The sequence below is a fragment of the Humulus lupulus genome, chromosome 9 (assembly GCF_963169125.1).
Source record: "Humulus lupulus chromosome 9, drHumLupu1.1, whole genome shotgun sequence".
Lineage (NCBI taxonomy): Eukaryota > Viridiplantae > Streptophyta > Magnoliopsida > Rosales > Cannabaceae > Humulus > Humulus lupulus.
Window position 1 is genome coordinate 28,496,197 of NC_084801.1, and position 26,587 is coordinate 28,522,783.

The following is a 26,587-nucleotide window of genomic DNA, read 5'->3' on the forward strand; positions in this document are numbered from 1 at the left end:
CCTTAGGGATGCAAACCTCAGAAAAATTCTAGAGGACTAAGGTTCAAGTCTCATATAAGTTGTACAGTACAAGGAAGACCCAAAGAGACCAGTAAAGGAGGAGAAATTTTTTTAGGGTCCCAGGTGGTCGAGCTATGCTTGGGCCAACCACCCTAGACCCTAGATCCCTGGAAATCACTCAGGGAGTGTGGTGGTCGACCCATGTTGTAAACCCTAAGGTGGTCGGCCCATGATGGGGTATGTAAGCCTAGAAGTCGCATAAGGCAAGGGAAATGCAATGGAAGTCCTAGAGGTGGTCGACCCATGATGGAAACCCTAGGGGTGGTAGGCCCATAATGGAATGTACATCCATGGAAATCGCCTATGCCTTGATCTGAAACCATGAAAATTTCCAAACCTTAATGTTTATAAGCCTAGAAATCGCCAGGCCAAGGGAACTTAAGAATTGTCGGCCTAGGGTTTTACAAGCCTGAAAATCGCCAGACCAAGGGAACCTAAGAGTGGTCAGCCTAGGTCAAAGTTTTACAAGCATGAAATCTCCTATGCTAGGGTTTGAAACCCTAGAAATCGCTAGGCTAGTGAATCTCAAAGAAGTTGTCGGCCTAGGGTTTTACAAGCCTGAAATCGCTTATGCTAGAGTTTGGAACCATGGAAATCGTCCAGGCTAGGGAAATGATAGACTTGATTCAAACAAGTCAATTATTTTGGATCAAAATAAAACAAAACAAGGAGATTCAGACAGATTCCTCAAAGATTCAAAGTATTTCTTCTAAATCTAAGCACATTTAAATTAAATAAGGTAAAGATTAGGAGAAAATACTTAGCCAAGTGAAGATCTGAGTTTGATGAAGAGTTGAAGAAATCTCGCTTGGAGAACCCTACAGCTTAGGCGCATAAAGCAGAGAAATGATAAGTGAATACCCTACTTATAGCCTCTCAGACTAATCATATTTTTAGGAATTCAAAATCCTTGAAAAATATCTAGTATGGTCAAAAATTCAAATTCCTTGAAAAATATCTTATATTTTTAGGAATGCTAATTCCTTGAAAAATATTTTGTATTTCTAGGAATTAATATCCTTTAAAAATATATTATATTTTTAGGACTTCAAAACTCCTTGAAAAATATATTATATTTTTAGGACTTCAAATTTCCTTGAAAAATATACTAGATTTTTAAGAAATTAATTTTCCTTGAAAAATATAATTATTTTTAGGAATTATAATTATCCTTCAAATCGATAGTTGATAAAATTACTAAGTAATGTCCCGAAGGACTTTGTTGTTAAAGTACTGCTACAATATGTTTCTCTGGCTAGATCAAGTTTACCGTAATGTTGAACACATTACGATAAACTTGGGGGGGGGGGGGGGGGGGGGGGGAATGTTATCCCTAAAATATCTAGAGATAACATGGCAAATGAGAAAGCGACGCGGGGCATCACAAATCAGGGAAAAACAACGAAGTATTGAAAAAAGACCGATGAGAAAAAAAGATAGGTCCAGGACCTATAGAAAGTCAACCAGGCCTAAACCCCCTAGGGGGGTCGGCCTGGCATTGTCCCCCTAGGGGTGTTCGGTCTGATCACAACCCTTGGGGGTGGTCAGCCTAAACATGCCCAAGAACCCCTTGGGGTGGTCGACCCAACCTATTCTTCATAGGGTGGTCGGCCTACACTCCCGAAGACACTTCACTAGGTAAAACTCACACTCGTTCAAACTAAGATCAACAGACCTAGCACTCAGCAGATGAACAGGCCTAGAACCCAGAAGATCACATGCCTAGCACCCAGAGGACCAACAGGTCTAGCACCCAAGCTCTAAAGGGTCGTTGAGCCTAGCACCTAAGTCTCATAGACTAATCAAGACTTACCGTTTTCTCGGAGGTCTCAATCGTGCATTATCGACCACAATCCAGTGAAGACAACGGGAAGACCCATAATCTCATAATCATGGGAAGGTGGAAACATGTCTCCACTCCCAATGATCGTGTACCAAACCACAATCCCACTCTTACTGATCATGTAACAGTCCCTGGGTACTATAAATAAAGGACGCAGAGCTTCGTTCAAAAGGGCTCTTTTTCTGGAGTTTTTTGGATCGATATTTTGGACGAACTTGTGAGGAGTGAACTCTGAGTTGATCTTTGTAATTGTCTATTGAGCGGTTCAATACTAAATACTAAGTGGATTAGATTATTACTGTTCTAAAGATGTAGAGTCCAAGAACTTTACTTAGCTAGTTAGATAGTAGTAGCAATAGTAATAATTGTAGTATTTTAATGACTGTGGATTTTGGTTCAGACCGGGATTTAATTGGACACTCGTAGTAACACTTGTAGATTTTCTAAGTTTAACCTATAGTTTAAGAATATTAATTTTAACCTAAGGTTTGATTAATATGACTGATATTGATGGTGATATTTATTATATTATAAGGTTTAGATAGACCCAATAAGATAGTAACACTTGTCATATGTATGTTTAATGATAATTAAGTATTTTTGAGGAATAAGTTTATTAAGATCAATATTTGAATATCCTAGGGTCTGTCAGCAGCTTTAAAATCATTAGAGGACTTAGTCAAGGTTGTTTACTCAATTCAAATTAGGCTAAAAATATGCAATTTCGTGTTTAAATATTCAGCGTATGTCGATATATCGCAGCTATAGGGGGCGATATATCACAGTACGGGGATATGAAAAACACGTAACTTCGCACGACCAACTCGACGAGCCTCAAGCATTTTATCCCAGGCGATTTATCGGCTCTTTGATGGATTTTGAATGTTTTTGAAATCGTTCTCATTTAATTCCTTAAACTCTTAATAAGTCCAGCATCTTTCTGGCCGAGTCTTCAGCCTGCTGAACGATAATTCAAATATTTTTCACTTGAAAAGCCATTATTTTATTCAAGTTAAATGAAGATCTTTTCATTCTTGAACTCTATAAATAGGACCTAGTACCCAACCATTTATTCATTCATTAAGCTAAGTTCAGAGGCTGCAAGCTGCTAGGTTATTTTTGAGTGCTTAAACACTTGGGTTGGGGATTATAAGCTTAATCATTATAAGCTTACCAAACACTTGGGAAGTAAGGTTTATAGCACATTTCGGTTCGAGGTTTAGATCGGTCATAGAAGCATTCAAGGTATTCCAAACTCTAGTTCATTTTGGTATTGTTTTCCTTAAGTTCTTATAGTTTTCTACTCAAAATCCTAACTCTATTCTTTATTCTTGGTTAGGAAATCTAAGATCTTGAACATAAGGTTCTTGGTAAGTATCTTTCGATGGTATAGTTCTTTCATTATTTTCATCCTTTTTTCTTTAGTATACTCACCCTTTCATTGATGGTTTTTATGAGTGTTCCAAAGTCCCAATCCTGTTCTCATATCCCGGTATTTTTGGTAAGGAAAATAGGATAGGATATTATATGTTATGCTATATGTTGACTTATGATTTATGTGTTATGCTATCTTATGATTTATGTGTTATGTTATGTATGTTGTAGACTTGGGCATATGACTTGTATAAATAACAAGCCCCAATAAATTTATGGGCATATGACTTGCTTAGCTAGCAAGCCCCACAAATCTAACGGGCATATGACTTGTTTAGTTTACGAGCCCCAAGTAATAATGGCCATTATAGTATGTGTGACATATGTTTATGATATGTTTTATTATATGTTGCGTTATGAATTTTATGTATATGGTTTACATGTTCGGTTTTCCTTGCTGGGCATTAGGCTCACTCCTTTATGTTTATATGTGCAGGAAAATAGCTTTGGTGGCGGGAAAGGTTCTTGGAAGCTTGGGGATGTGTATTGAGACGGGATGGAATCGATGGACCGAGCGTTAGATTCGAGGATTAAGTCTCTTTAAATTTTATATGTATTTTCCGCACTTTATTATGTAATCCATTTATTTGAAATTATATTATGTTTTTATTTTAAAAACAATGGAATCCCATATCCTACTTTAAATTTTATGTAGTTTAACATTTGTTTTTACAAGTTTTAAATGAAGTTATGATTATTTCACTTGTGAGCTTTATTAAAAATTAGTGTCTATGTATAGTAGTCATTAATGGTCCAAAGTCTAGATTAGTTGGGTCATTACAGTTGGTTTCAGAGAAAACGGTTCATTTGCATGAAGTTCTCCTCGATACACACACTCAAAGCTCCGAATCTGACCACCAAGTAAGTCTTTAAGTTATAGTTATTATGCTTATATGTATATCTAAAAATTTTAGCATTTATGATTTCAGTTAAGTATGAACGGATCATTAACCTAGGAGGATATCCGAGCCATTAAGGCTTTAAAGAGAATAAGAGAACCGAGAAACACCATAGGAATACTAGAGAGAATCACTCGAAGACTGCTTATGTTCCACAGAGAAATAGGTCACCTTCAAGAGTCTAAGCAAATCATGATGAGAGCAATGGAACAATACGTTTTAGTAATTAGACTATTTAGAGATTTTCATCCCGTAATTGAAGCCTTAGAGGAGATATGGGAAACAATGGATGATGAAGATGAACTGCCAACAGCAATGTGATATTACTTTCTCTTAATTAGGTTCACTTCAAAATCAGAATTTCAGTTTACAAATGAGAAAAAACATAGGATTTTTACAAACGTTCCTGGAGGACATTTGGAGGCACATGATAATGATGATATGCTAGATGAAGGATCAGATGTAGAAGATCCTGATTTTTAGAATAGTTAGTTTCATTATTTGTTTTATTTATTGTTTGTTATATGGTTGTAATAAGTGAAAATTCTTTTCCATAATTAATATCATGTTATTTTGTTATCATGTATGAATTTGATTTTATTTCGCAATCATAATAAATAAAATAAATAATGACTAAGTTCAGTGAGGGTGGATACAAATCAATGGACAAAGTTTCTATATTGAGAGTTAGGGGTCATAGTAGTGGGAACGATTTTACTGATCCCAACCCTCCCTCAATATGGTTAACTTTGGAACAAAGATGAGTTTCGAGGCTGAGAATTAACTCATATAGGATGATTAGAAACAGACTTAGAAATAATAAAGATGGCTTGTTTTCTAAGTAAAGAAACCCATTCTAAAAAAATAAAAAAGACCTATATAATTTTCATAAGAAGTCATAATCAATAGGTCCTAGTTATGTTTGTTTTAGAATAAGTTTTGCCTTAGAGCCTATTAGGTAAATTTCTAACATGTTTCTTTCAACTGTTAGAACTCTGCTGCGATGTCGCTCCGAAGATCTGCAAGCACCAACGGAAACGCCTCCAATGCTGCTCCAGTAAACAATGAAGCCCCTCCAGTTCGCAGAAGGGGAGTGCATGCTACTTCCAGCCGCAACACGCCGGCACCGCCAGCTGACAACATTGCGGAGATCGCCAGACTGCGACAACAAGTCGAGGAACTATTGTAGCAGCAACGACAACAAGCTCAGCCCCAGACTCAGCCTCCGCCTCAACAGCAGCCGCAGCCACAGCAAATGGCCTCAACACCCCAACAAGATGGTCCATATAGGGGATGACCAGTGGCAAACTACTCGTCGTATCCAGTACAGTACATGGAGCCCATTTATGAGAGGTTCCGCAAGCAGCACGCTCCAAACTTCAAAGGGACTACGGACCCCTTTGAGGCAGAAGAGTGGCTAAGGAATGTGGAGCCAATTCTGACGCACATGAATCTCAGTAATGCGAACTGTATATCCTGCATCTCGTCATTGCTCAAGAAGGATGCCAGGATATGGTGGGACTTGTTCCAGCAATCGCATGATGTTGCCACCATGACATGGACTCGATTTGTGGAGTTGTTCCACAAGAAGTATTACAAGTCAGCTGTACTCACTTCAAGAGTTGAGGAGTTCGCCAACTTGAAGCAAGGTAGTTTATCACTGGCAAAGTATGCTCGTCAGTTCGACCACCTAGCTAAGTTCGCATCTGAGATGGTTCCAACTGATTTTCTGAGGGTGAATAAGTTCGTTAGGGGACTTCAACCGAAGATCGAGATGGGGGTTAAGCTAGCAAACCCAGGAAACACTACGTATGTCAACATTCTAGAGACGGCAGTAGAAGTAGAGAGGTTGCAGGCTAATGTATGTAAAGAGGAAGCCAGTAAGCCTGAGCCTAGACAGCAGGGTCAACCTCAGACCAGTCAGAACAACAACCATAATGGCAACAATCAGTCTGACAAAAACGATAACGGTCAGCAAATAAGGCATCCGGATAACAAGCAATCTGATAGCGATAAGAAGGCGCGGACAAATAATGGAGGAAATAGGTCGGGTTATGTGGAATACCCACCATGTGCTAAGTGTCAGAAGAAACATCCTGGAGAATGTCGCACAAACACCAAGGAATGTTTTAACTGTGGTCAGGAAGGACACTGGAAAAGAGATTGTTCTCAGCGCAAGCGAGAAGGGAAGAAGGATGACAAGATGGTTCTTGCTAGGGTTTTTGCCTTAACCCAAGGAGAGGCTGATGCTAGCAATAAGGTGGTAACATGTCAGGTTTCTATCCTCAATAACATATGCTTTGTATTATTTGATTCGGGAGCCACCCATTCGTATATCTCGTTAGGAATGATAGAAAAACTAGACAAACCTTGTGAAAGATTTAGAACTAGGTTTGTAACCGAGTTGCCTTCGGGCAAAGTAGTTCTATCATCACGGATAGTACGAGGCGTGCCGAACAAGATTGAGGTCGTAGAACTAGAAGGAGACCTGATAGAATTGGTGATAAAGGACTTTGACGTAATACTAGGCATGGACTGGCTAGCACAGCATGGCGCAACCATCGACTGCAAATGCAAGACGGTGATGTTCGAGACTCCTAACGGCCAGAAACTATGCTTCATGGGACAAGCTTCAGGATTACACACCCCGTTAGTATCATCTCTCAAAGCTCAAAAAATGATGGCAAAAGGATGTCAAGCGTTCTTAGCCAGCATCACAGATGTGGTAAAGGAAACACCACTCAAGGTTGGAGACGTCTGTATTGTAAGAAAATTCCCAGAGGTATTTCCCAATGACTTGCCAGGATTGCCGCCGACTCGGGAAATTGACTTCACGATAGAATTAGTACCAGGCACCGAGCCTATTTCCAAGGCACCGTATCGGATGGCACCTACGAAACTCAAGGAGTTAAAGACGCAACTACAAGAACTCCTAGACTTGGGTTTTATTAGGCCGATCCATTCGCCATGGGGAGCCCCAGTGCTATTCGTGAAGAAAAAGGACGGAAGCATGCAGATGTGTATAGACTATCACGAGCTGAACAAGGTAACAATTAAGAACAAGTGTGTATAACTTAAAAGCCAAACATGGGTGGAGTGATAAGGGAATGACAAAGTTGTTAATATTTTTAGGAGAATTATTACCCGAAGGTAATGAAATTCCATCTTCATTTTATGAAGCAAAGAAGACATTGTGTTCGTTAGGCATGAAATATGAAAAAATACATGCTTTTCCTAACGATTGCATCTTATATCGAAAGAGATTTGTTGATGCAATTGCATGTCCAACATGTGGCGAGTCTAGATGGCAAAAGAAAAAAAATTCAGATGCAGTTAGAAAAGGTGTTCCTACAAAGGTTTTATGGTATCTACCACCGATACCTCGTTTGGTTAGGTTGTACCGAAATGATGATCATGCTAAAAATTTAATTTGCCTGCTAAAGATAGAGTAAAGGATGGCAAGCTAAGACATCCAGCTGACTCGCCAGCTTGGAAAACAGTACATGTTAAATGGCAAGAATTTGGCAATGAACCGAGGAATATTCATTTGGGTCTTTCTGCTGACGGAATTAATCCGCACAATTCCCTTAGTAGTAAATATAGTTGTTGGCCTGAATTGTTAGTCAACTATAATCTACCGCCATGGTTGTGTATGAAAAGGAAGTTTACCATGTTGACCTTGTTGATATCTGGTCCTAAACAACATGGAAATGATATTGATGTATACCTAGCTCCTTTAATTGATGATTTGAGCACATTGTGGTATGAGGGGGTTAATGCTTACCATGCTTATAAGAAAGAAAATGTTAGTCTTAAAGCAGTGTTGTGGACTATTAATGATTTTCCAGCCTTAGGTAATCTTTCTGGATTTAGTGTGAAAGGGTACAAGGCATGTCCCATTTGTGAAGAAGGGACTCATTTTGAATATTTAAAACATTCTAAAAAGATTTGTTATATGGGACATCGAAAGTTCTTATCCGAAAAACATAAATTTCGAAGTTTGACAGATGCCTTTAATGGTAAACCTGAATTTGGAAAGGCTCCACCACCTTTACTTAGAGGACAATTGTTAACAAAGTTGAACAAAGTCCAATGCAAGTTCGGTAAACCTAGAAATTATACAAATAAGAGAAAAAATGTTAGACGTGAAAAAACAAAAGAGGTTGTAGATGGTGCGACGGGTTGTTGGAAGAAGAAATCTATTTCTTTTTTAGCTTGAGGATCGGGAGCATTTGATTTTGCGGCATAACTTGGATGTAATGCACAATGAGAAAAACATGTCGGATAGCTTAATTATTACATTGTTGAATATTCCTGGTCAGAGTAAGGATGAAATTAAAGCTCGATCGGATTTAAAAGTAATGGGTATACACAGTAAGTTACAACCAAAGGTTGGTGAGAGATGAACATATTTACCACCTGCATGTTATACCCTGTCTAAAGAAGAAAAAAAAATTGTTTGTCATTCTTTGTCGAATGTGAAAGTACCGAAAGGTTATTCTTCAAATATTTCTTCTCTGGTAGATATGAAAATTTTAATTTAGTTGGAATGAAGTCTCATGACCATCATACACTACTTGAACATCTTCTACCGGTAGTTATCCGTTCTGTGTTACCCAAAAAAGATCGATATGCAATTACCAAGCTATGCTTTTTCTTAAAATCTATTTGTTGTAAAGTGGTAGATGTGTCAAAGTTGGACAATTTTCAAACAAATATCGTGATAACTATGTGTGATTGGAGCAGTATTTCCCACCTTCATTTTTTGACATAATGGTTCATTTAATAGTTCATTTGTTGAGAGAAGTAAAATTGTGTGGACCAGTATACTTGAGATGGATGTATCCATTTGAACGGTATATGAAGGTTTTAAAAGGTTATGTTAAAAATCGAAGTAGACCTGAGGGTTGCATAGTTGAATCCTACATCGTTGAAGAAGCAATGGAGTTCTGCTCATAATACTTATTAGGTGTTGCGAGCATTGGACTATGTTTTTCTAAAATTGAGTTTGAAATAAGTAAAGGTGGTAGAGGTGGTGTTGTTTCTGAAGTAAATAAATATGATAGAGATGAAGCACATCGCCTAGTCTTACAAAATATTGATGATGTTCAACCATACATCGAGTAAGTTCCTATACATATGCATGGTCAATCTTATTTTTCTCTTTCATTATATTGGCAATGAATTTTGTTTGTTGATATAAATGATATTTCTTGAAGAGAACATTTCAATTGGATCAAGACTACTTATCCTAATAAGTCTCGGAATAAAAAATGGGTGCAAGATGAACATTATCGAAATTTCAGCACTTGGTTCGAGAATGAGGTAAAATACTTGTGTTGTTCTTGTTTGAGTGTTATTGCATTTTAGCTTGTTAGAATTTAATATACTTTGTTTTATTTTATTGTATTCTAGGTTCTGACGCAAACGTCTGACATTTGCGTCAGTGGGCATTGCCACAAATGCCAATTTGTGACAGTGCTCCACTGCGCAAATGCCACTCTGGTTTGTGTCATGGGTAATTGTGTCACATATCAAACTGACGCAAAAACCCAATCGTGGCAGTTATAAACTGACGCAAATGACATTTTTTGTTGTAGTGTACTCTCTCTTTACATATCTCTCTATTACTCTGTATTTATTTTCAGTATACTTTATATCTCAGCATTATTAATAGTTTTATAACACGTTATCAGCACGAGTCTCTATCTAAGGTAAAGATTGTTAGTTGAAATTCTTGAATTGTTTTGAAGTCACCTTACAGTACATAACTCAAAAGACCAAAACTAATTCAAGCAACCTGCTTGTATTTTTTCTCTTTCTCTTTTCTCTTTAGCATGTTATATTAGAATGATATGGTTTTTTTTTTCTACGTTGATTATGATATATAACCATTATGTTTCACATGCCATTTAATATATGTGGTTTATGAATTCTTTTATCTATTCATTTATTTGTTTTGTCTATGTTATATATCCTTTAATATTTGACGTTAAAGATATCTTCATATTATATTATATAATATACAATATATATAATATTTAATTTATCTATAAACATTTTTGTTACACGTTACGTTATAAAAATTATAAATATTAATGTATTAATAAATGTGTTAACATATATACGTGTTAAGTTTTTAAATTAATATTACATAAACATTTTTTTAGCTTTAATTTATTTGTTTCTATATGGTGCATTACATAATATTAAAATACCTAGATTTAATTAGTCCACTTATTTTTATTTTATGCTAATTAGAGATTCAATTATATTAGTAAAAAAAAAATTGGTATATCACACTTATCACTTTATTTCTTATTAGTGTTTCTCAAATGTTTATTTTTCTAATACTTTGAATATTATTCTATGATAGTTTTCTTTATGGAAAATCTCACAAAACTCGACTTGGGAGAAATTACTTATCATGGATTCGTGATGCTGAAATCCACCATCAAAGATAAAAACGAAGCATCAAGTCAAAATAAGGCCAAGGCTATGATTTTTCTTTGCCACCATCTCCACGAGGGGTTAAAATCTGAATATCTAACGATAAGAGATTCTCTTATTCTCTAGCAAAATTTGAAAAATATATATGACCACCAAAAAATTGTCATACTGCCAAATGCTCAATATGAATGGTTGCACCTGAGGTTGCAAGATTTTAAATCAGTAAGTGAGTATAACTCTGCAATGTTTAAAATTACTTCTAAATTAAAATTGTGCGGAGAAAAGATTACTAACAATGATATGTTAGAAAAAACATATTCTATTTTTCCTGCTTCAAATGTGTTCTTGCAACAGAAATACAGAGGACGAGATTTTAAAAAGTACTCAAAATTGATTTCGTGTTTTCTAGTAGCATAACAAAATAATAAACTTTTGATGAAAAATCATGCATCTCGCCCAACTGGATCTACCCCATTCCCTGAAGTGAATGCTATAACATCCGACAATCGTGGTTGTGGTCGTGACCATAATCAAAGTCATAGTCATGTTCATGGACGTGGATGTGGACGAAAACATAGTAAGGGTCAAAGTAATGTTTGGCAACGTGGTGGTTATAATAACAACTCCTCTACTTCGCTGAAAACCACAAGCAATGAACATAAGGGAAAGAGTCCACAAAATAAGAATCAATAAACTTATGTTTCAGGTGCGATATGAAAGGACATTGGTCACGTACTTGTCGTATGTCCAAACATCTTGTTGATCTTTATCAAACCTCTTTGAAGGAGAAGGAGAAAAATATAGAAGCAAACTTTTCCCATCAAGATGATGACCTCCTCAATGAATCCTTGGATTTTACAAACTTGGATGTTGTTGATGATCCCATCAATGGCAATATGAATATTTCTATTGGCGATGAGAAAGTTCATAATTAGAGTTATTTTATTTGGTCGTGTTTGACATATTTGTTCGTAATTAATTTGTTTTAAGTACTTTAGTTTGGTATGTTAATTTTATGGACTTATGTTTAAGTAATTCTATTTAGAACTTATTATGTATTTTTTTTGTTGGTTAATAAAGAAATGGACATTTCTCATCCCTTACTTGATTCCAAGAATGATGGTGAAGATATATGTTTAGCGTACAGCGCAACAACTCATACAATACTTAGAAGTGATAAATATTTTTCAAAGTTAACAAGAATGGAGGCAAATGTTAATACAATATCAGGCAGTGCAAATTTGATTGAAGGTTCTGGAAGAGCCATTATATTAATGCCTAGAGGAACAAAAATGATCATAGATGATGCTTTATTATCTTCCAAATCAAAAAGAAATCTATTGAGTTTTAAAGATATGCGTCGTAATGGATATCATATCGAGACAATAGATGAAAATAATAGAGAGTATCTATGTATTACATCTATTGCTTCAGGAAAAAAGTGTAAGTTAGAAAAACTGCCTGCTCTGTCCTCAGGTTTGTACGTTACACGAATAAGTGCAATAGAGGCACATGTTACAGAGAACCAGAAGTTCACATATCTACAAGAATCTTTCATTGTTTGGCATGACCGGTTAGGCCATCCCGGTTCAATCATTATGCGTAGAATTATAGAGAACTCACATAGTCATCCATTGAAGAACCAGAAGATTCTCTTATCAAATGAGTTCTCATGTGTTGCTTGTTCCCAAGGAAAATTAATTATTGAGCTATCACCAGTAAAAATTGGGATTGGATCTCCTGGATATCTTGAACGAATTCAGGGTGACATATGTGGGCCTATTAGCCCACCATGTGGACCATTTAGATATTTTATGGTATTATTAGATGCATCAACCAGATGGTCACATGTTGGTTTATTATCTACTCGTAATGTGACATTTTCAAGATTGCATGCCCATATAATTCGATTACAAGCACAATTTCCAGACTATGCAATAAAGATTATTCGTCTAGATAATGCTGGTGAATTTACTTCACAAAATTTTGATGATTATTGTATGTCAACCGGGATACAAGTTGAAAATCATGTTGCTTATGTACATACATAAAATGGCTTAGCAAAATCATTTATTAAATGCCTCCAGTTAATTGCTAGACCATTACTTATGAGAATAAAACTCCCCATTTCAGCTTTGGGATGTGCCATTTTACATGTAGCGGCACTTGTGCGTATTAGGCCAACATCATATCATAAGTTCTCCCCATTACAATTGGCTTTTGGTCAGGAGCCGAATATTTCTCATTTAAGAATATTTGGTTGTGTAGTGTATGTTCCAATTACTCCACCACAACGAACTAAGATGGGTTCTCAAAGGAGTCTGGGAGTATATGTTGGGTACGAATCTCCTTCTATCATTAATATCTTGAACCCATGACCAGAGATATATTTACAGCACATTTTGCTGACTGTCATTTTGGTGAGACAATTTCCCAGCTTTAGGGGTAGGAGAAAAGAAATAGCTGGAAAAACAAATTACATGGAATGCACAATTATTATCTCAATTTTATCCTCATACAAGTCAATGTGAACTTGAATTTCAAAGAATAATTCATTTGCAAAATATTGCAAATCAATTACCAGATGTATTCACTGACCCAAAGAAACATAGAAAATCACATGTTCCAGCTGAAAATGCTCCAATTCGAATTGAAGTCCTAGAAGGACGATATGCTAATGAGTCTAAAGCACGCTTGAAGCGTGGTAGACCAGTCGGTTCCAAAGATAAGAATCGAAAAAGAAAATGAGCAAATAATCAGCATGGTCCTAATGAAGAGGCTGATAATTTCGAGGGAAATATTGAAATAAACAATCACAAATCTCTTGAAGAGATTCAGGTACTTGCAAATATTAAAATAATGAGATCTCAATTAATTATGTTAATACAGGAAAAGAATGGGATCGACTTGAAGTAGTTGTCAACAATATTTTTGCTTATAATGTAGCGCTAGATATTGTAAATGAAAATGAGGATCTTGAACATAAATTTGTTAAAGAGTGTCAAAGTAGAAAAGATTGGCCAAATTGGAAAGAAGCGATTCAATCAGAATTGAATTCACTTGCTAAATGCAAAGTATTTGGACCAGTAGTCCAAACACTTGAAAGTGTAAAACCTGTTGGATACAAATGGGTGTTTGTGCAAAAAAGAAATGAGAAAAATGAAGTTGTAAGATACAAAGCACGACTTGTAGCACAAGGCTATTCTCAAAGACCAGGTATTGAGTATGAAGAGACATATTCTCCTGTGGTTGATGCAATTACATTGAGATATTTGATTAGCCTAGCTGCTCATAAAAATCTTGATATGCATTTAATAGATGTAGTCAGAGCCTATTTGCATAGATCACTAGATAATGATATTTACATGAGAGTCCCTGAAGGATTCAAGATGTCTGATGCATATAAGTCAAGTCATTGTGAAATGTACTCAATTAAACTACAAAGAACATTGTATGGACTAAATCAATCTGGGCGCATGTGGTACAATCGACTTAGTGAATATTTGTTAAAAGAAGGTTATCAAAATGATCTTATTTGTCCCTGTGTTTTCATAAAGAGATCAGGTTCTGAGTTTCCTATCATAGTTGTATATGTTGATGACTTAAATATTATTGGAACTCTTGAAAAACTTTCAGAAGCTGTAGAATATCTAAAGAAAGAGTTCGAGATGAAAGATCTTGGAAAAACAAAATTTTGTCTTGGTTTACAAATAGAACATTTAAAGGGTGGAATTTTTATTCATCATTCAACATATGTCGAAAAAATTTTGAAACAATTTTATATGGAAAAATCACACCCATTGAGTAGTCCAATGGTTGTTAGATCACTTGATGTGAAAAAGGATCCCTTCTGACCCAGAGAAGAACATGAAGAGCTCCTTGGTCTTGAAGTGTCATATCTTAGTGCAATAGGAGCCTTAATGTATCTTGCTAACTGCACAAGACCTGATATAGCATTTTCTGTAAAAAATTTAGAAAGATATAGCTCTGCTCCAATGTATAAACATTGGAAAGAGATTAAGCATATGCTATGCTATCTTCAAGGTACTATTGATAAAGTGTTATTCTATTCAAATAAATGTGGGTCACAACTAGTTGGTTATGCAGACGCGGGATATTTATCTGATCCACATAAAGCTAGATCTCAAACAGATTATTTGTTCACATGCAGTGACACTACAATATCTTGACGTTCAACAAAGCAAACTCTAGTGGCTACTTCTTCAAATCATGCTTAAATACTTGAAATTCATGAGGCAAGTCGAGAATGTGTATGGTTGAGATCAATAACGCAACATATTTGAGGAACATGTGGGTTAACACCCAATAAATAGGTACCAACAGTTCTCTATGAAGATAATGCTGCATGTATCGCTCAACTAAAAGGAGGGTACATTAAAGGAGATAGAACCAAACACATTTCGCCGAAATTATTTTTCACACATGACCTTCAAAAGAGTGGCGATATTGATGTTTATCAAATTCGATCAAGTGACTATCTTGCAGACTTATTTACAAAGTCATTACCAACATCAACGTTTGAGAAGATGGTACATAAGATCGGAATGTGTCGATTAAAGGATATTCAAGAGTGTCGAAATGAGGGGAAGTAAATACACACTACACTCTTTTTCCATTGGCCGAGTTTTTTTTTCTGGCAAGGTTTTTAATGAGGCAGTTTTCATGGACATCCAAGTGGGAGTGTTATAAATATTATATATATAGATGTCCATAATAATGAAGAATAACTAGGTTACCCAAAGTAAAATATCAGTATTAATTCTTTATTGTATTCAGAGTAGTTACCCGGTTTCCTTAGGGCATATTTATCTGTATAAATAGGGGTTCTTTCCCCATTGAAATGATACACAAGAGTTTCACTCTCTCTCTTTACATATCTCTCTATTACTCTATATTTCTGTTCATTATACTTTATATCTCAGCATTCTTAATAGTTTTATAATAATTACTATACTATGACATTTTGTTAAAATTAATATATTTAATGTTCATTTAAAAATAAATGTTAGAGTATATTTTCTTATGATATTAAAGAATCAAGGAAGCAATATAGTCAGCCACAAATTCTGGGTTTACTATAACAAGCTTTTGATTTTCTCCATTTTTTCCATTTAGGTAACGCTTTCTCCTTCCATGATTCATCATTTTCTCCATTCCTAACTTATGTTATTGCAAAATGAAGTTCTGAAATCATAGTACCGCTTTGAGAAATGTATGATTCTACAAATTTTTGTAGGTAGAGAAAACAATATTGTTTATTATGTTATGGAGTATCACAAAAAATAAATGAAATTATGTTTTTGATGATTACCAACTGAATTTAATAAACAATTTAATTAATGAGGAACTATTAATCGATTGTTTGATCACACAAATATTCTGATGTAGCAGGATAGAGTGCTGATAGACTAGAATATACGAACCAATAGTAAATAAACTTAAAGTAACATGACACAATAGGATTTTTATGTGGTTCAGAAAACCTATTCCACGGGGCCACACCCAGAGATAAAATCAATTAGTAAAGTCTCAAGAATGCAAAAAGAAATTGACTTATACAAGTTTAGGCTCCCTCTAAAACTTTGTCGCAACCATGAAGTACTCCACTTTAATAATCTAAATTTGATAAACACCAAGAGTACGAAATCCCTTATGATCTTGATTAGCGCTTAGTTCTTCCCAAAGTAAGTCTTGTAAAAATCTTCTCCCGAAGACTTGTATCTCACGTTCACAAGCTTTATGACCTATTTAAGAATAAGCAACACAAAACACAAACAAACAAAGAGATAGTAGAACAAGAACTACTCTTTACAAATAAAATAACTCTTCAAAAGCATAAAACATTATAATGGTGAAAAGGTAAGTATGGCTACTACTTAGGTCTGATATTTATAGAGTTTAGAAACCCCTAAGTAAGCCAATCTCGTTTGTGGCCCAAATCAGATCAAATCGGGAAGTTACTCAAAATAACTTTTCATTTTATTAACTGCAGGAATTTCAAGATGTGATAGACAAACATTCTGTAGCATCAGGAAATTGACGAACCTAGTCTTATAACCCAGCCAAGTTCATTTTCGAAGTTTCCTTTTTTGAGCATCAAGACTCACTGGATTTCCTCTTTTAAAATAGACTAGAATCAATCAAAATATTCAGAGAATAATCCTATAAAAAGTTCTTCTTAAAATAGACAAGTTACCATAAACAAATTAGGAAACTTGACCAAGAATAAAATGCACTTTAATAAAGATAATTATTCTTACCAAAAAGAGGCACTTACCCAAAATACCATTTCGAAAATACCAAATAATAAAATTTATTTATTACAAAAAGATTTGCCAATTTTAGGATTTTACAATCTCCCCCTTTGGCAACTTTTTAGACAAAATATTTTTTATCATTAAGAACACAAAAATCCTATAGCAAATACTTTGTTAGAAAAAGTGTGAGTTCCTTAGAACTCCCCCTGCAAACAAGCATACTAATAAAGATAAAACATGTCAACTTTTGGAAAATGTTTAACAAGACATGAACACAGAACTCCCCCTGAAAATAGGGTCCAGAGTTGTTCACAAATAACATAAAAATAAAAACCATCCAACTACACCCCCTTTTTGTCTATCAAGGAGCCAAAATAAAGAAAAACAAAAAATATTGAATATGTTCTTTGGAAAAAATGAAACAAGAAATGAAAAAACAAGAGAGAATATAAACTAAACATTGTTGGCTAAGGCAGTCAGCTGAGCAAGGATTGCTTGTTTTAGTGGCCTCTAATGTTCCAAGTCGATTTTGTACCATGGTAAGATCAGTCTTGATACCGAGAATTTCTGATGTCTCAAGACCAACACTAGATGGATTAGCAGTAGTGGCAGTGGAGACAGAAGGAATCATCACAGACTTAGACTTCTTCGATGTTTGATCTTTCCCTCTAAATGGCTTGAATATGAGACTAGGAGGAGGAACCTCAATAGACTCATTTGGCATCAGGACATCTTTTTGAGATGACATAATCTTAAAAATGAATTCTAGAAACAACAGGATGAACCCCTTCTTTTTTGCCTTCCTTAGAGAAACAATTTGGTCCATAATTATGGAAGGAAGATTTATCTGTGCACCTGAACCAATCTTGAACAAAAATAATGCCAAATCTTGTGAAACCACAACTGGATTAAAGGAGAGCATCTATTTGGATAGAGCAAAACACATAAGCATAACAGAGGTATATGTAAGATCAGTAATGGAGAGTGATGTGCTTGGATTCCAAGATACCTTTTGTCCTACAAGCTCCGAAAGCACTAAGTCCTTATCAAATTCAAGGGTATTCAAAATGACACCAAAAGGCAAATTTAGGGTCGTTGCAATATCTTTAACAGTAAAAGAGAACCAATGTCCCCGAACATATACTTTGCCATACATGAAGGAATTATGATTAAGAAAATCATCAGTAATGATAGGATAAAATTCCATGACAACCCGATCAACATACCCAATATAGCCCTATAAAGAGTCTAACCATTCCCTTTCTTGTAAAATATCAATTACCCCAAACACCCTATGAGTAGCAAGTTCCAAATTATTTTCACAAATAACCTTACGATTAGCATAATAAACCATATCACTTTCATGATCATTATAGAAAAAATCATGAGAGTGAGGAACAAAAGATGAACCTGGCCCAATGTTTTTGGGTAAAGCCTTTCGAGCAATTGGACTAGGAAAGGTCATAGGCTTCGTTCCCTTGGAATTAGAAGGCAGTGGTTTTGGGACATGATCAAAGGGCTCAGACAAAGTTCCTAATGCATCACAACCGTCTTCTGATTCAGCAACCCTTTCTTCAGAGGCAATTAGATCTTCACGCTCTGGGTAAGATTCTGACATTTTGTTGCTCTCAGAACTGGAGTGGTCAGAAGGATCGGTTGCATCACCAGACGGGTCTTCAAAAGGATTAGCCTCAGAGGAAGAACATGCAGGTGGAGTGATTTTGAGTTTTTTTTATGTACGAGATTTCTTTGCGGGAGACGGTTTTCCATGTTTTCCTCCATTCTTGACTACTGTCGTTGAACCAGAAGCAGACAATTTGGAGTGAGTTCGAGAAGCAGGTGACAAACCTGAAATGGGTTGTGCAGCACCAACAAAGGCTTTTGATTTTGCAGACCCAGCCTTTGATGGTTTAGGATTTGAAGCATGAGTCTCAATTTCAGCATGAAGGGTTCCAGTAGGCACTACCTCTTCAGATGGTGGTGCGGGAAGATCCATTAGAGGAGGAGACAGAGATGGAAGCACCAAAGGCGAGGTTATGGACACATGAAATGTTTGTTTGCAAGCCCTAGTTTTGACAGAGGACTTCGGAGTAGATTCTAAAGTCACCAGAGGTGAAGCTGATGGGGCAGAGCCACTCGCAGCAGTAGCAGGTGGTCTGGGAGCTCTAATGGTCTTGGTTTGAGCCATGGGTTCTTGCACACTTAGACAGCCGAGAGAGCAAACAAGCAGAAAAACAAGAGAAAAAAATAAGTAAAGTGTGAGAGTGAAAGAGTGATCATGAGAGTTGAGACCAAACGTGAGATATAGGCATAACAAAATGGGTAGTGACCTGTTTTTGACTATGTGCCTTTTTTCTTCATTATGACCAAACCAAAAAAGGCAACAAATATATTTTTTTATAGAAATTTTCAAACTTCCCTTGTTCTTTAGACAAAACACAATTAATAATTAGAAAACCTTAACTTTAGAGAGAAAGATGACAAAAATAACACAAAATCATATTGGACCAAAAAAAATGAATAAACAACGAAATTCAATATACCCCCCACGAGATTCAATTGGTTTACTCTTCAAAAAAAAATCTCATTTTATATATATATATATATTTTTTTATTTAATAAATGACCAAAACATTTTCTTCTACTGTTATCAAAAAATGTGAAACCTGAAAAACAATAACCAACGAAAACAAAAATTAAGTGAGTACTAATAATGTTAGACAAATTATTTGATCTATATAACATGCTTGAGAGTGTTGGAACAAAAATAAATTTTTCTAGAGCACAAAGTAATTTTAGGAGAAACATTACCATAGAGGATGAGACTTATACTTTTTTTACTTTTTCTTCATACAGATGTGTGTGAAGTGTAAAAATTGGGTCACTGCCCATGTTGCCAATTTTGCCCTTTTTCTGTAGTACCTAAAGGAGACGATGTCACACTACACCAGTGGTAGCCATTTTCAATGGTAGTGTGTCATCTACATAGGTCTAATTACATAGTCTCAACTTACTCAAAGATGACTATCATACACTGACATAGGTAGCTCTATTCTCACAGAGAAACCTGAAACTGAAGAAGATTTGTTAATTAATCTCAATGCCCTCTTAGTAGGTGTTTTCTCCAAAAATAAATTGTGAGTAAATTTTTATTTTGAAATCAATAAACTTAGCATGTCATATATAAAAAATAATTAATCTAACAGAAAGTACTCACAAATGTTTTGAAATTGTTTGAGAATTGTTTAACATGAAAACACATAAAAGATAAACAACTTTGATGGTCATGAGAAGATAAATAATGACATACTACTAACCCCCAAGGATTTCCTAAGGGAATCAAACCGAATTAAATCAAGGGACTTAGTGAAAATATTAGCTATTTTCTTGTCTGTTTCAATGTATTCAAAGATTAGTGTCTTATTTTCAACAAGCTCTTTAATGAAATGGTGTCTAATATCAATGTGTTTTGTGTGTGAATGTTGGACAGGATTTTTAGAAATATTTATTACACTGGTACTGTCACAAAAAATGCTTAAAGTGTCCAATTCAAACTCATAATCAAACATCATTTGTTTCATCCATAACAGCTGAGTACAACAACTGTCAACAGCAATGTACTTGGCCTCAGCTGTAGAAAGAGATATGAAATTCTACTTTTTGTTATGCCATGACACCAAGTTGTTCCCTAGATAAAAACACCCTCCACTTGTGTTTTTCTTGTCATTTGCATTACCTGCCCAATCGACATCACTAAACCACACAAGATTAGAATTTGTTTCTTTAGAGTACCAAATCCCATATTCTAGAGTACTGTGAACATGTCTAATAATTCTTTTTACAGTAGTCACATGTAACTCCATGGGATTTCCTTGGTACCTAGCACATACCCCAACATTATAACATATATCAGGACAACTAGCAGTGAGATACAAAAGACTGCCAATCATACTGCGGTATAAAGTGGGATCTACCTTAACTTCATTCTCATCTTTTGTTAATTTAACCATTGTTCCCATGAGAGTTTTGGTATGCTTTGCAGTATCAAGCCCAAACTTTTTCACCAAGTTTTTGGCATACTTACTTTATGATATGAACATACCATCTTCTGATTGCTTGATCTGCAAACCTAAAAGATGGGTTAATTCACCCATCATACTCATCTCAAATTCATCCTTCATTTGATGAATAAAAATCTGCACTTCAGAGTTAGATGTAGAACCAAACACAATATCATTAACATATATTTGAGCAATAATTATGTCTTTCTTAATTCTTTCAATGAAAAGTGTTTTATCTACTCCACCTCTACGATAACCATGAGACACCAAAAATTGTGTCAATCTTTCATACCATGCCCGTGGGGCATGTTTCAAACCATACAAAGCCTTTTTTAATTTAATAACATGATTAGGAAAATGTGGATCTTCAAACCATTTAGGTTGTTCAACAAAAACTTTTTCATTCAAAATGGGATTCCAAAATGTGGATTTAACATCCATTTGATGCAATTTGAAACCCATGATGCATACAATAGCTAATAACAACCTAATCGATTCATGTCTAGCAACAGGTGCAAATGTTTCATTAAAGTCCACACCTTCCACTTGAGTGTACCCTTGTGCTACCAATCTAGCTTTGATTCTTACTATTGTGCCAAATTCATCACTTTTATTTTTAAAAATACATTTTGTTCCAATGACATTAATGTGATTAGGTCTAGGCACAAGGGTCCACACATCATTACTCATGAATTGTTCCAATTCTTCTTGCATAACTTTAATCCAAGATTCATCAGTTAACGCTTCTTTCACGTTTTTTGGTTCAAGTGAAGAAATGAAACACACATGTTGAACAAGATTCACATACATTTTCCTTGTGACCATGTTCTCCTCCAAATCACCCAGAGAGATCAACAAGGTGATTCTTTTTCACCTTAGTTGAGGGTTCTCTACGTATGGAATCAGTGATGATTTTTGGCATTTGTGCCTCTGCTTGTTCAGATGGGGATATATCAGACGTCATGGGTGATGATTCAATTGTTGTTTCTGTCGCAACGAATAAAATTTATAATACATCATGTTGGGCATCTGAGGCAACAAATACATTTTCTATGAATTTGTCTATCTCGGCTTCTATTGAAAATTCTGAAAAATCATTCATATCATCAACAACAATGTTAGCAGATTTGATAACATTTTGGGTTCTCATGTTGTACACATGATATTCCCTACTAAATGGAATAACCACGAAAGACACAAACATCACTTTTAGCATCAAATTTTCCAATATTTTCGCAATCCTTCAATATGTAACAGACACAACCAAAAATGTGGAAGTAACTTACATTCGGACGTTTACCTTTCTAGATCTCATAAGGCGTTTTGGCGGTACCTGGACGTAAGAACACTCTGTTTATAGTGTAGCAAGCAGTATTAATAGCTTCAGCCCACAATCATTTGGACAATTTCTTGCTATTCAACATTACTCTTGTCATTTCTTGAAGAGTACGATTCTTTCTCTCAACAACTCCTTTTATTCAAGAGTTTTGGGTGCTGAAAATTTATGAAAGATACCATAAGACTTACAGAATTCATCATACACAACATTTTCCAATTCTTTACCATGATCACTACGAATTCTCACAATTTTTCCAATATTACAATCTTTTTCAACTCTCTATTTTAAACACAGATCGTTGAAGGTTTCAAATGTGTCAAATTTTTCTCTTAGAAAATCAATCCAAGTAAAACTAGAAAAATCATCTACACATACAAAAATGTATCTTTTTCCATTTAAACTCTCAACCTAGATTGGGCCCATGAGATCCATGTAAAGAAATTATAAAACTTTTGATGTATTTACATCCAAAATACATTGGCGAGTGGTTTTTAATTGCTTGCCAAGTTGGCATGACTCCCACTTACCGATAGACTCTTTATCCAGTTTGGGTAATCCTCAAACAATACCTGCATTTGACAACTTTTTCAAGTTTTTGAAATTAATGTGTAACGACCCAAATTCGCTAATAAGGCTTAAGGGCCTTGATTAGTGTGTCGGGAGGGTATAAATGGGATTTGGATTAATAGTATTTATTTGAATGAGATATTATGTGATTAATAGTGCTTAAATGATATTATATGATAATTGGTGATATTATGTGATAATATGAAATAGACATGTTGTATATGTGAGAACCACATTATTATGTGGATAATTCTGCAGCCGGCGACTCGAGGCGATCTTAGGGCTAGATAGCGAGAAAAGTCACAATGGGGCATTATAATTGACTTTGGACAAGTCAAGGAGTATTTCAGGTATCGGGTAGTGATTTAGACTATCGGGTGATGGAAATAAATAATTGGAGATATATTTGAGGTTATGGAGTCAAGGCAAAAATATTGGGGGATTTTACCGTTTTGGCCTCGGGGACGTTTCCGACACCCCGAGCTTTGGGATTAGTCTAATAACCTAAGGATATACTTGGAGGACTTAGAAAACACTAGACAGAAATTAGACCGACTCTTCCTCAGTCTTCTCTCTCACCTCTCTCCTAAGGAAGGAAAAACACTGAAACTTGAGGGGGAACTGCTGGAACTAAGCTGTATCTTTGAGAATTGAAGGGAATAATCTGGAGGATTAGCTCAGGAACTGATCAAGGTCTGAGATAGAGCCAAGGTAAGCTTTGAATTTTTGTTTCTGAGGTTAGGAATTTAGAGAAATGGCTGAGTCTTAAATATCTGTGGTTTTGGCATTTAAGGTGGAAATTGAGGCTTGAAACTTTGAAGATAGGTCAGGGGATTCTTGGAGAAGTGATTCTGCAGCTGAGGTAAGGTTTAATTAAAAGTTTTATGGTTGAATTTGAGAGCTTTCATGACTAGTTTTGAGTTTTGCGGGTTTGAAATCTCAGAAATTGGAATTGGGATTTTGGTGAGTGTTATGCTGGATTTTTGGTGGATTTGTGTTGTTTAAATCATTCTAATGTTGTTATTATTAATTGGTATTGAGTTGGGGGCTTTGGGATGGCTTAAGGTGAGGTTTAGAGATTGAAAATGGTGGTTTTTTCTGGGTTCGAAGGGTTGGGTCGCGGCATGGTTCTTGGTGAGTCACGACCCTTCGAGGTTGTTGCATGCTGAGAAAGGAGGGCGGGCCGCGGCATGGTCCAAGAAATGACGCGGCCCTTACCTGTTTTTGTACCTTAGATGGTTTTGTTTGGGGGCCATGCCGCGGCATGGGAGACCTATGCCGGGGCGCTTAAGGGATTTTGGGATTTTGAGATTTTAGGCTTGGGAATTTAACCTAAGGTGCTCGAGATTGAATCTTTTACCATATTTGGTGAAGTTCAATGATCCGGGGACTAGAACTTGGTTCGGAAACTCATTTAAGATTGTTAATGGTATCTTTCATCATGGTTGTGACTAGGTGTTAAGCTAGGGCTCGAGGATTGGATTGCGCTCAAGGAGTATCGCCCGTAGCTAATTCATCTACAAGCTAAAGGTAAGAAAACTACACCTGGTTGAATATTTTAATGGGACTAAGGGATCCCTGATATATATGATTGAAAGAATGGTATTATGCCATGTAAATTGTAAACCAACGGCCTAAGCGTGCCACGGTTAACTTGTGCAATTGGCATGGCTCGGACACTAGTATCTGAGGACAGCTTATTATGCACTAAGCTCGGTTTTAGCGGGCCGGAGTCAGTGGGTTAAACAGAGAGTGCGACCTAAGGTGTCGACCCTAGTATTTGCGTTAATTGATTATTATATTTGGCTATGAATGTGATTAATGAGATTGTTGAATAATCTTAGTATAGTTGAGGTTACTTGTACCTTGAAGTGTGCTTATATGTTGTGGATTGAATATCTAAACATGCTTATTGGAATGTCTGTTTGATAATATTGTTTATGCTGTGTATGTTGTTTTCTTGCTGGGCCTTGGCTCACGGGTGCTGCGTGGTGCAGGTAAAGGCAAGGGCAAGATCGATCAACCTTGATTGGAGAGCTCTGCAGAGTGAATGTACATGTCAGGCCGCTCAACCGCCACGGTTGAGGAGATTACAGGGACGAGAGGACCAGAACCTTGTATTTTGCCTTAGTATGGCTAATGTTTACTCTTAACTGTTGAATTTTGTAAACCAACTTTTAAACATTGCAAGTTTTGGGGATCCCTTCTGTAAACTGTTTATAACTTATGATTTGAGGCCAAAATGTCTTTTAGCCCTAGAACACTTTAGCTAATGACACGTTTTGATTAAACAACTTGATTAGCAAGTCTCACACCTTTATAAATACACAGTGTAGCGATCTTGGCTATCCAGGGCGTTACATAATGTGACCAAGTTTTTCATGCAACATTTCAGTTGAATTGTTTATGGCTGAGTGGCATGACAAATTTTGAGAAAGAGTATAACAATTGTCAACTGATCTGAAACCCTTTAAAACACAATTTCCATCTTTATCAATCACACTAAAATCATCACAAGAAAAATTGACAATAAATCCTTGATCACAAATCTTACTTATGGTAATTAGATTAGCTTTCAATCCATCAACCAGTAGGACATTTTTCAGTTTAGGTAACCCTTCCAAATTTAGAGTTCCCTTGCCAAGTACTTTACCCGCAACACCATCACCAAAAGTGACTGCACCACAATTTACAACTTTAAAATTAATGAGAATATTTTTGTCACATATCATATGTCTTGTACATCCACTATCAAAGTACCAAGAATTAGATGTATGAGCTCTATGACATGTAAATGCAGCAAGACAAGTATTCAGATTCTTTTTTTATCCCTTTTTGTTTAGGCACATGATGTTTCTTTTGCACATTTTTTAATTTTTCGTGATGAAATAATTTGTATAAAAAAAATTCATCATAGTTAAACACTTTGGTCGAATGTGACATTTGACTCCACAAAAATGGCAAGTGGGAATGAATTTCTTAGTACTTTCATTGAACATCAGATTCTTACCTATCTGTCTCTTTGCTGATGAGACATTTTGTAATGTTGATGGATCAGAAACCTGCAGTGTTAGATCAGAAGATACAACAGGTAATGGCCGGGTTTGAACAAACACAATTTTTCCCTTAGATTGAAACTCTTTAGATCCCAATCCAGCATTGTTTCATTGACCTGCATTCTAGACCTCCTCAAAAATTGTAGATCCTAGATTAAACATTTGAACATTTCTTTTTATAAGATCCAACTCGTTTTTTAGACGATTAATTTAAGCATTTTTATAAAAAATCTCAGTTTCAAGAATTTTAACATTTGATTCAAGTTCATCATTTCTATAAGAAAAAGAATTAAGGATTTTTGCATTTGATCTATTCACAGCATACAACTTAATCCATTCATCATACATTTTTTTGTAAGATTCTTCCAGTGAATCTTCATTGACTTCTAATTCATCAGAATCAGTGTCAACAACGTCAGCAGTACCTGTTGTATTATCAGTAGCTTTATTTACTAAAACAGTAATATTTAGGCAAACAAGTTGTCTATTTTTCTGCAAAAAAAACAAGGAAAATTCGAGAGTATAGATGTTAAAGCAACATTTTCTCTATCTTCATCACAACTTTCAGAGGCATCGTCATTCCAAGTAGCATTCATACAT

The 26,587-nt window shown here is 35.6% G+C and overlaps 1 protein-coding gene across 1 annotated transcript; it reads right to left on the reverse strand.

Moving 5' to 3' along the window:
• Positions 1–19,579: 19,579 nt before the first annotated feature.
• On the reverse strand, positions 19,580–20,974 carry LOC133799556 (uncharacterized mitochondrial protein AtMg00810-like). Its single transcript, XM_062237561.1, has 3 exons — positions 20,701–20,974; positions 20,477–20,595; positions 19,580–19,630 (listed from the first exon to the last, which is right to left on the reverse strand). The coding sequence occupies exons 1-3, from the start codon at positions 20,972–20,974 to the stop codon at positions 19,580–19,582; spliced, it is 444 nt and encodes a 147-aa protein (XP_062093545.1).
• Between the last annotated feature and the right edge of the window lie 5,613 nt (positions 20,975–26,587).

Bases quoted from the DNA above. Each gene is read 5' to 3' on its own strand.
- LOC133799556 (XM_062237561.1), bottom strand. From the start codon at position 20,974: ATGGTTAAATTAACAAAAGATGAGAATGAAGTTAAGGTAGATCCCACT. The intron at 20,596-20,700 runs GTAATGCAAATG...CTCTTTCTACAG, and splicing joins TAGTGATGTCGATTGGGCAG to CTGAGGCCAAGTACATTGCT. The intron at 19,631-20,476 runs GTAATAAATATT...ATTGTTTTTCAG, and splicing joins TTTTTTGTGACAGTACCAGT to GTTTCACATTTTTTGATAAC.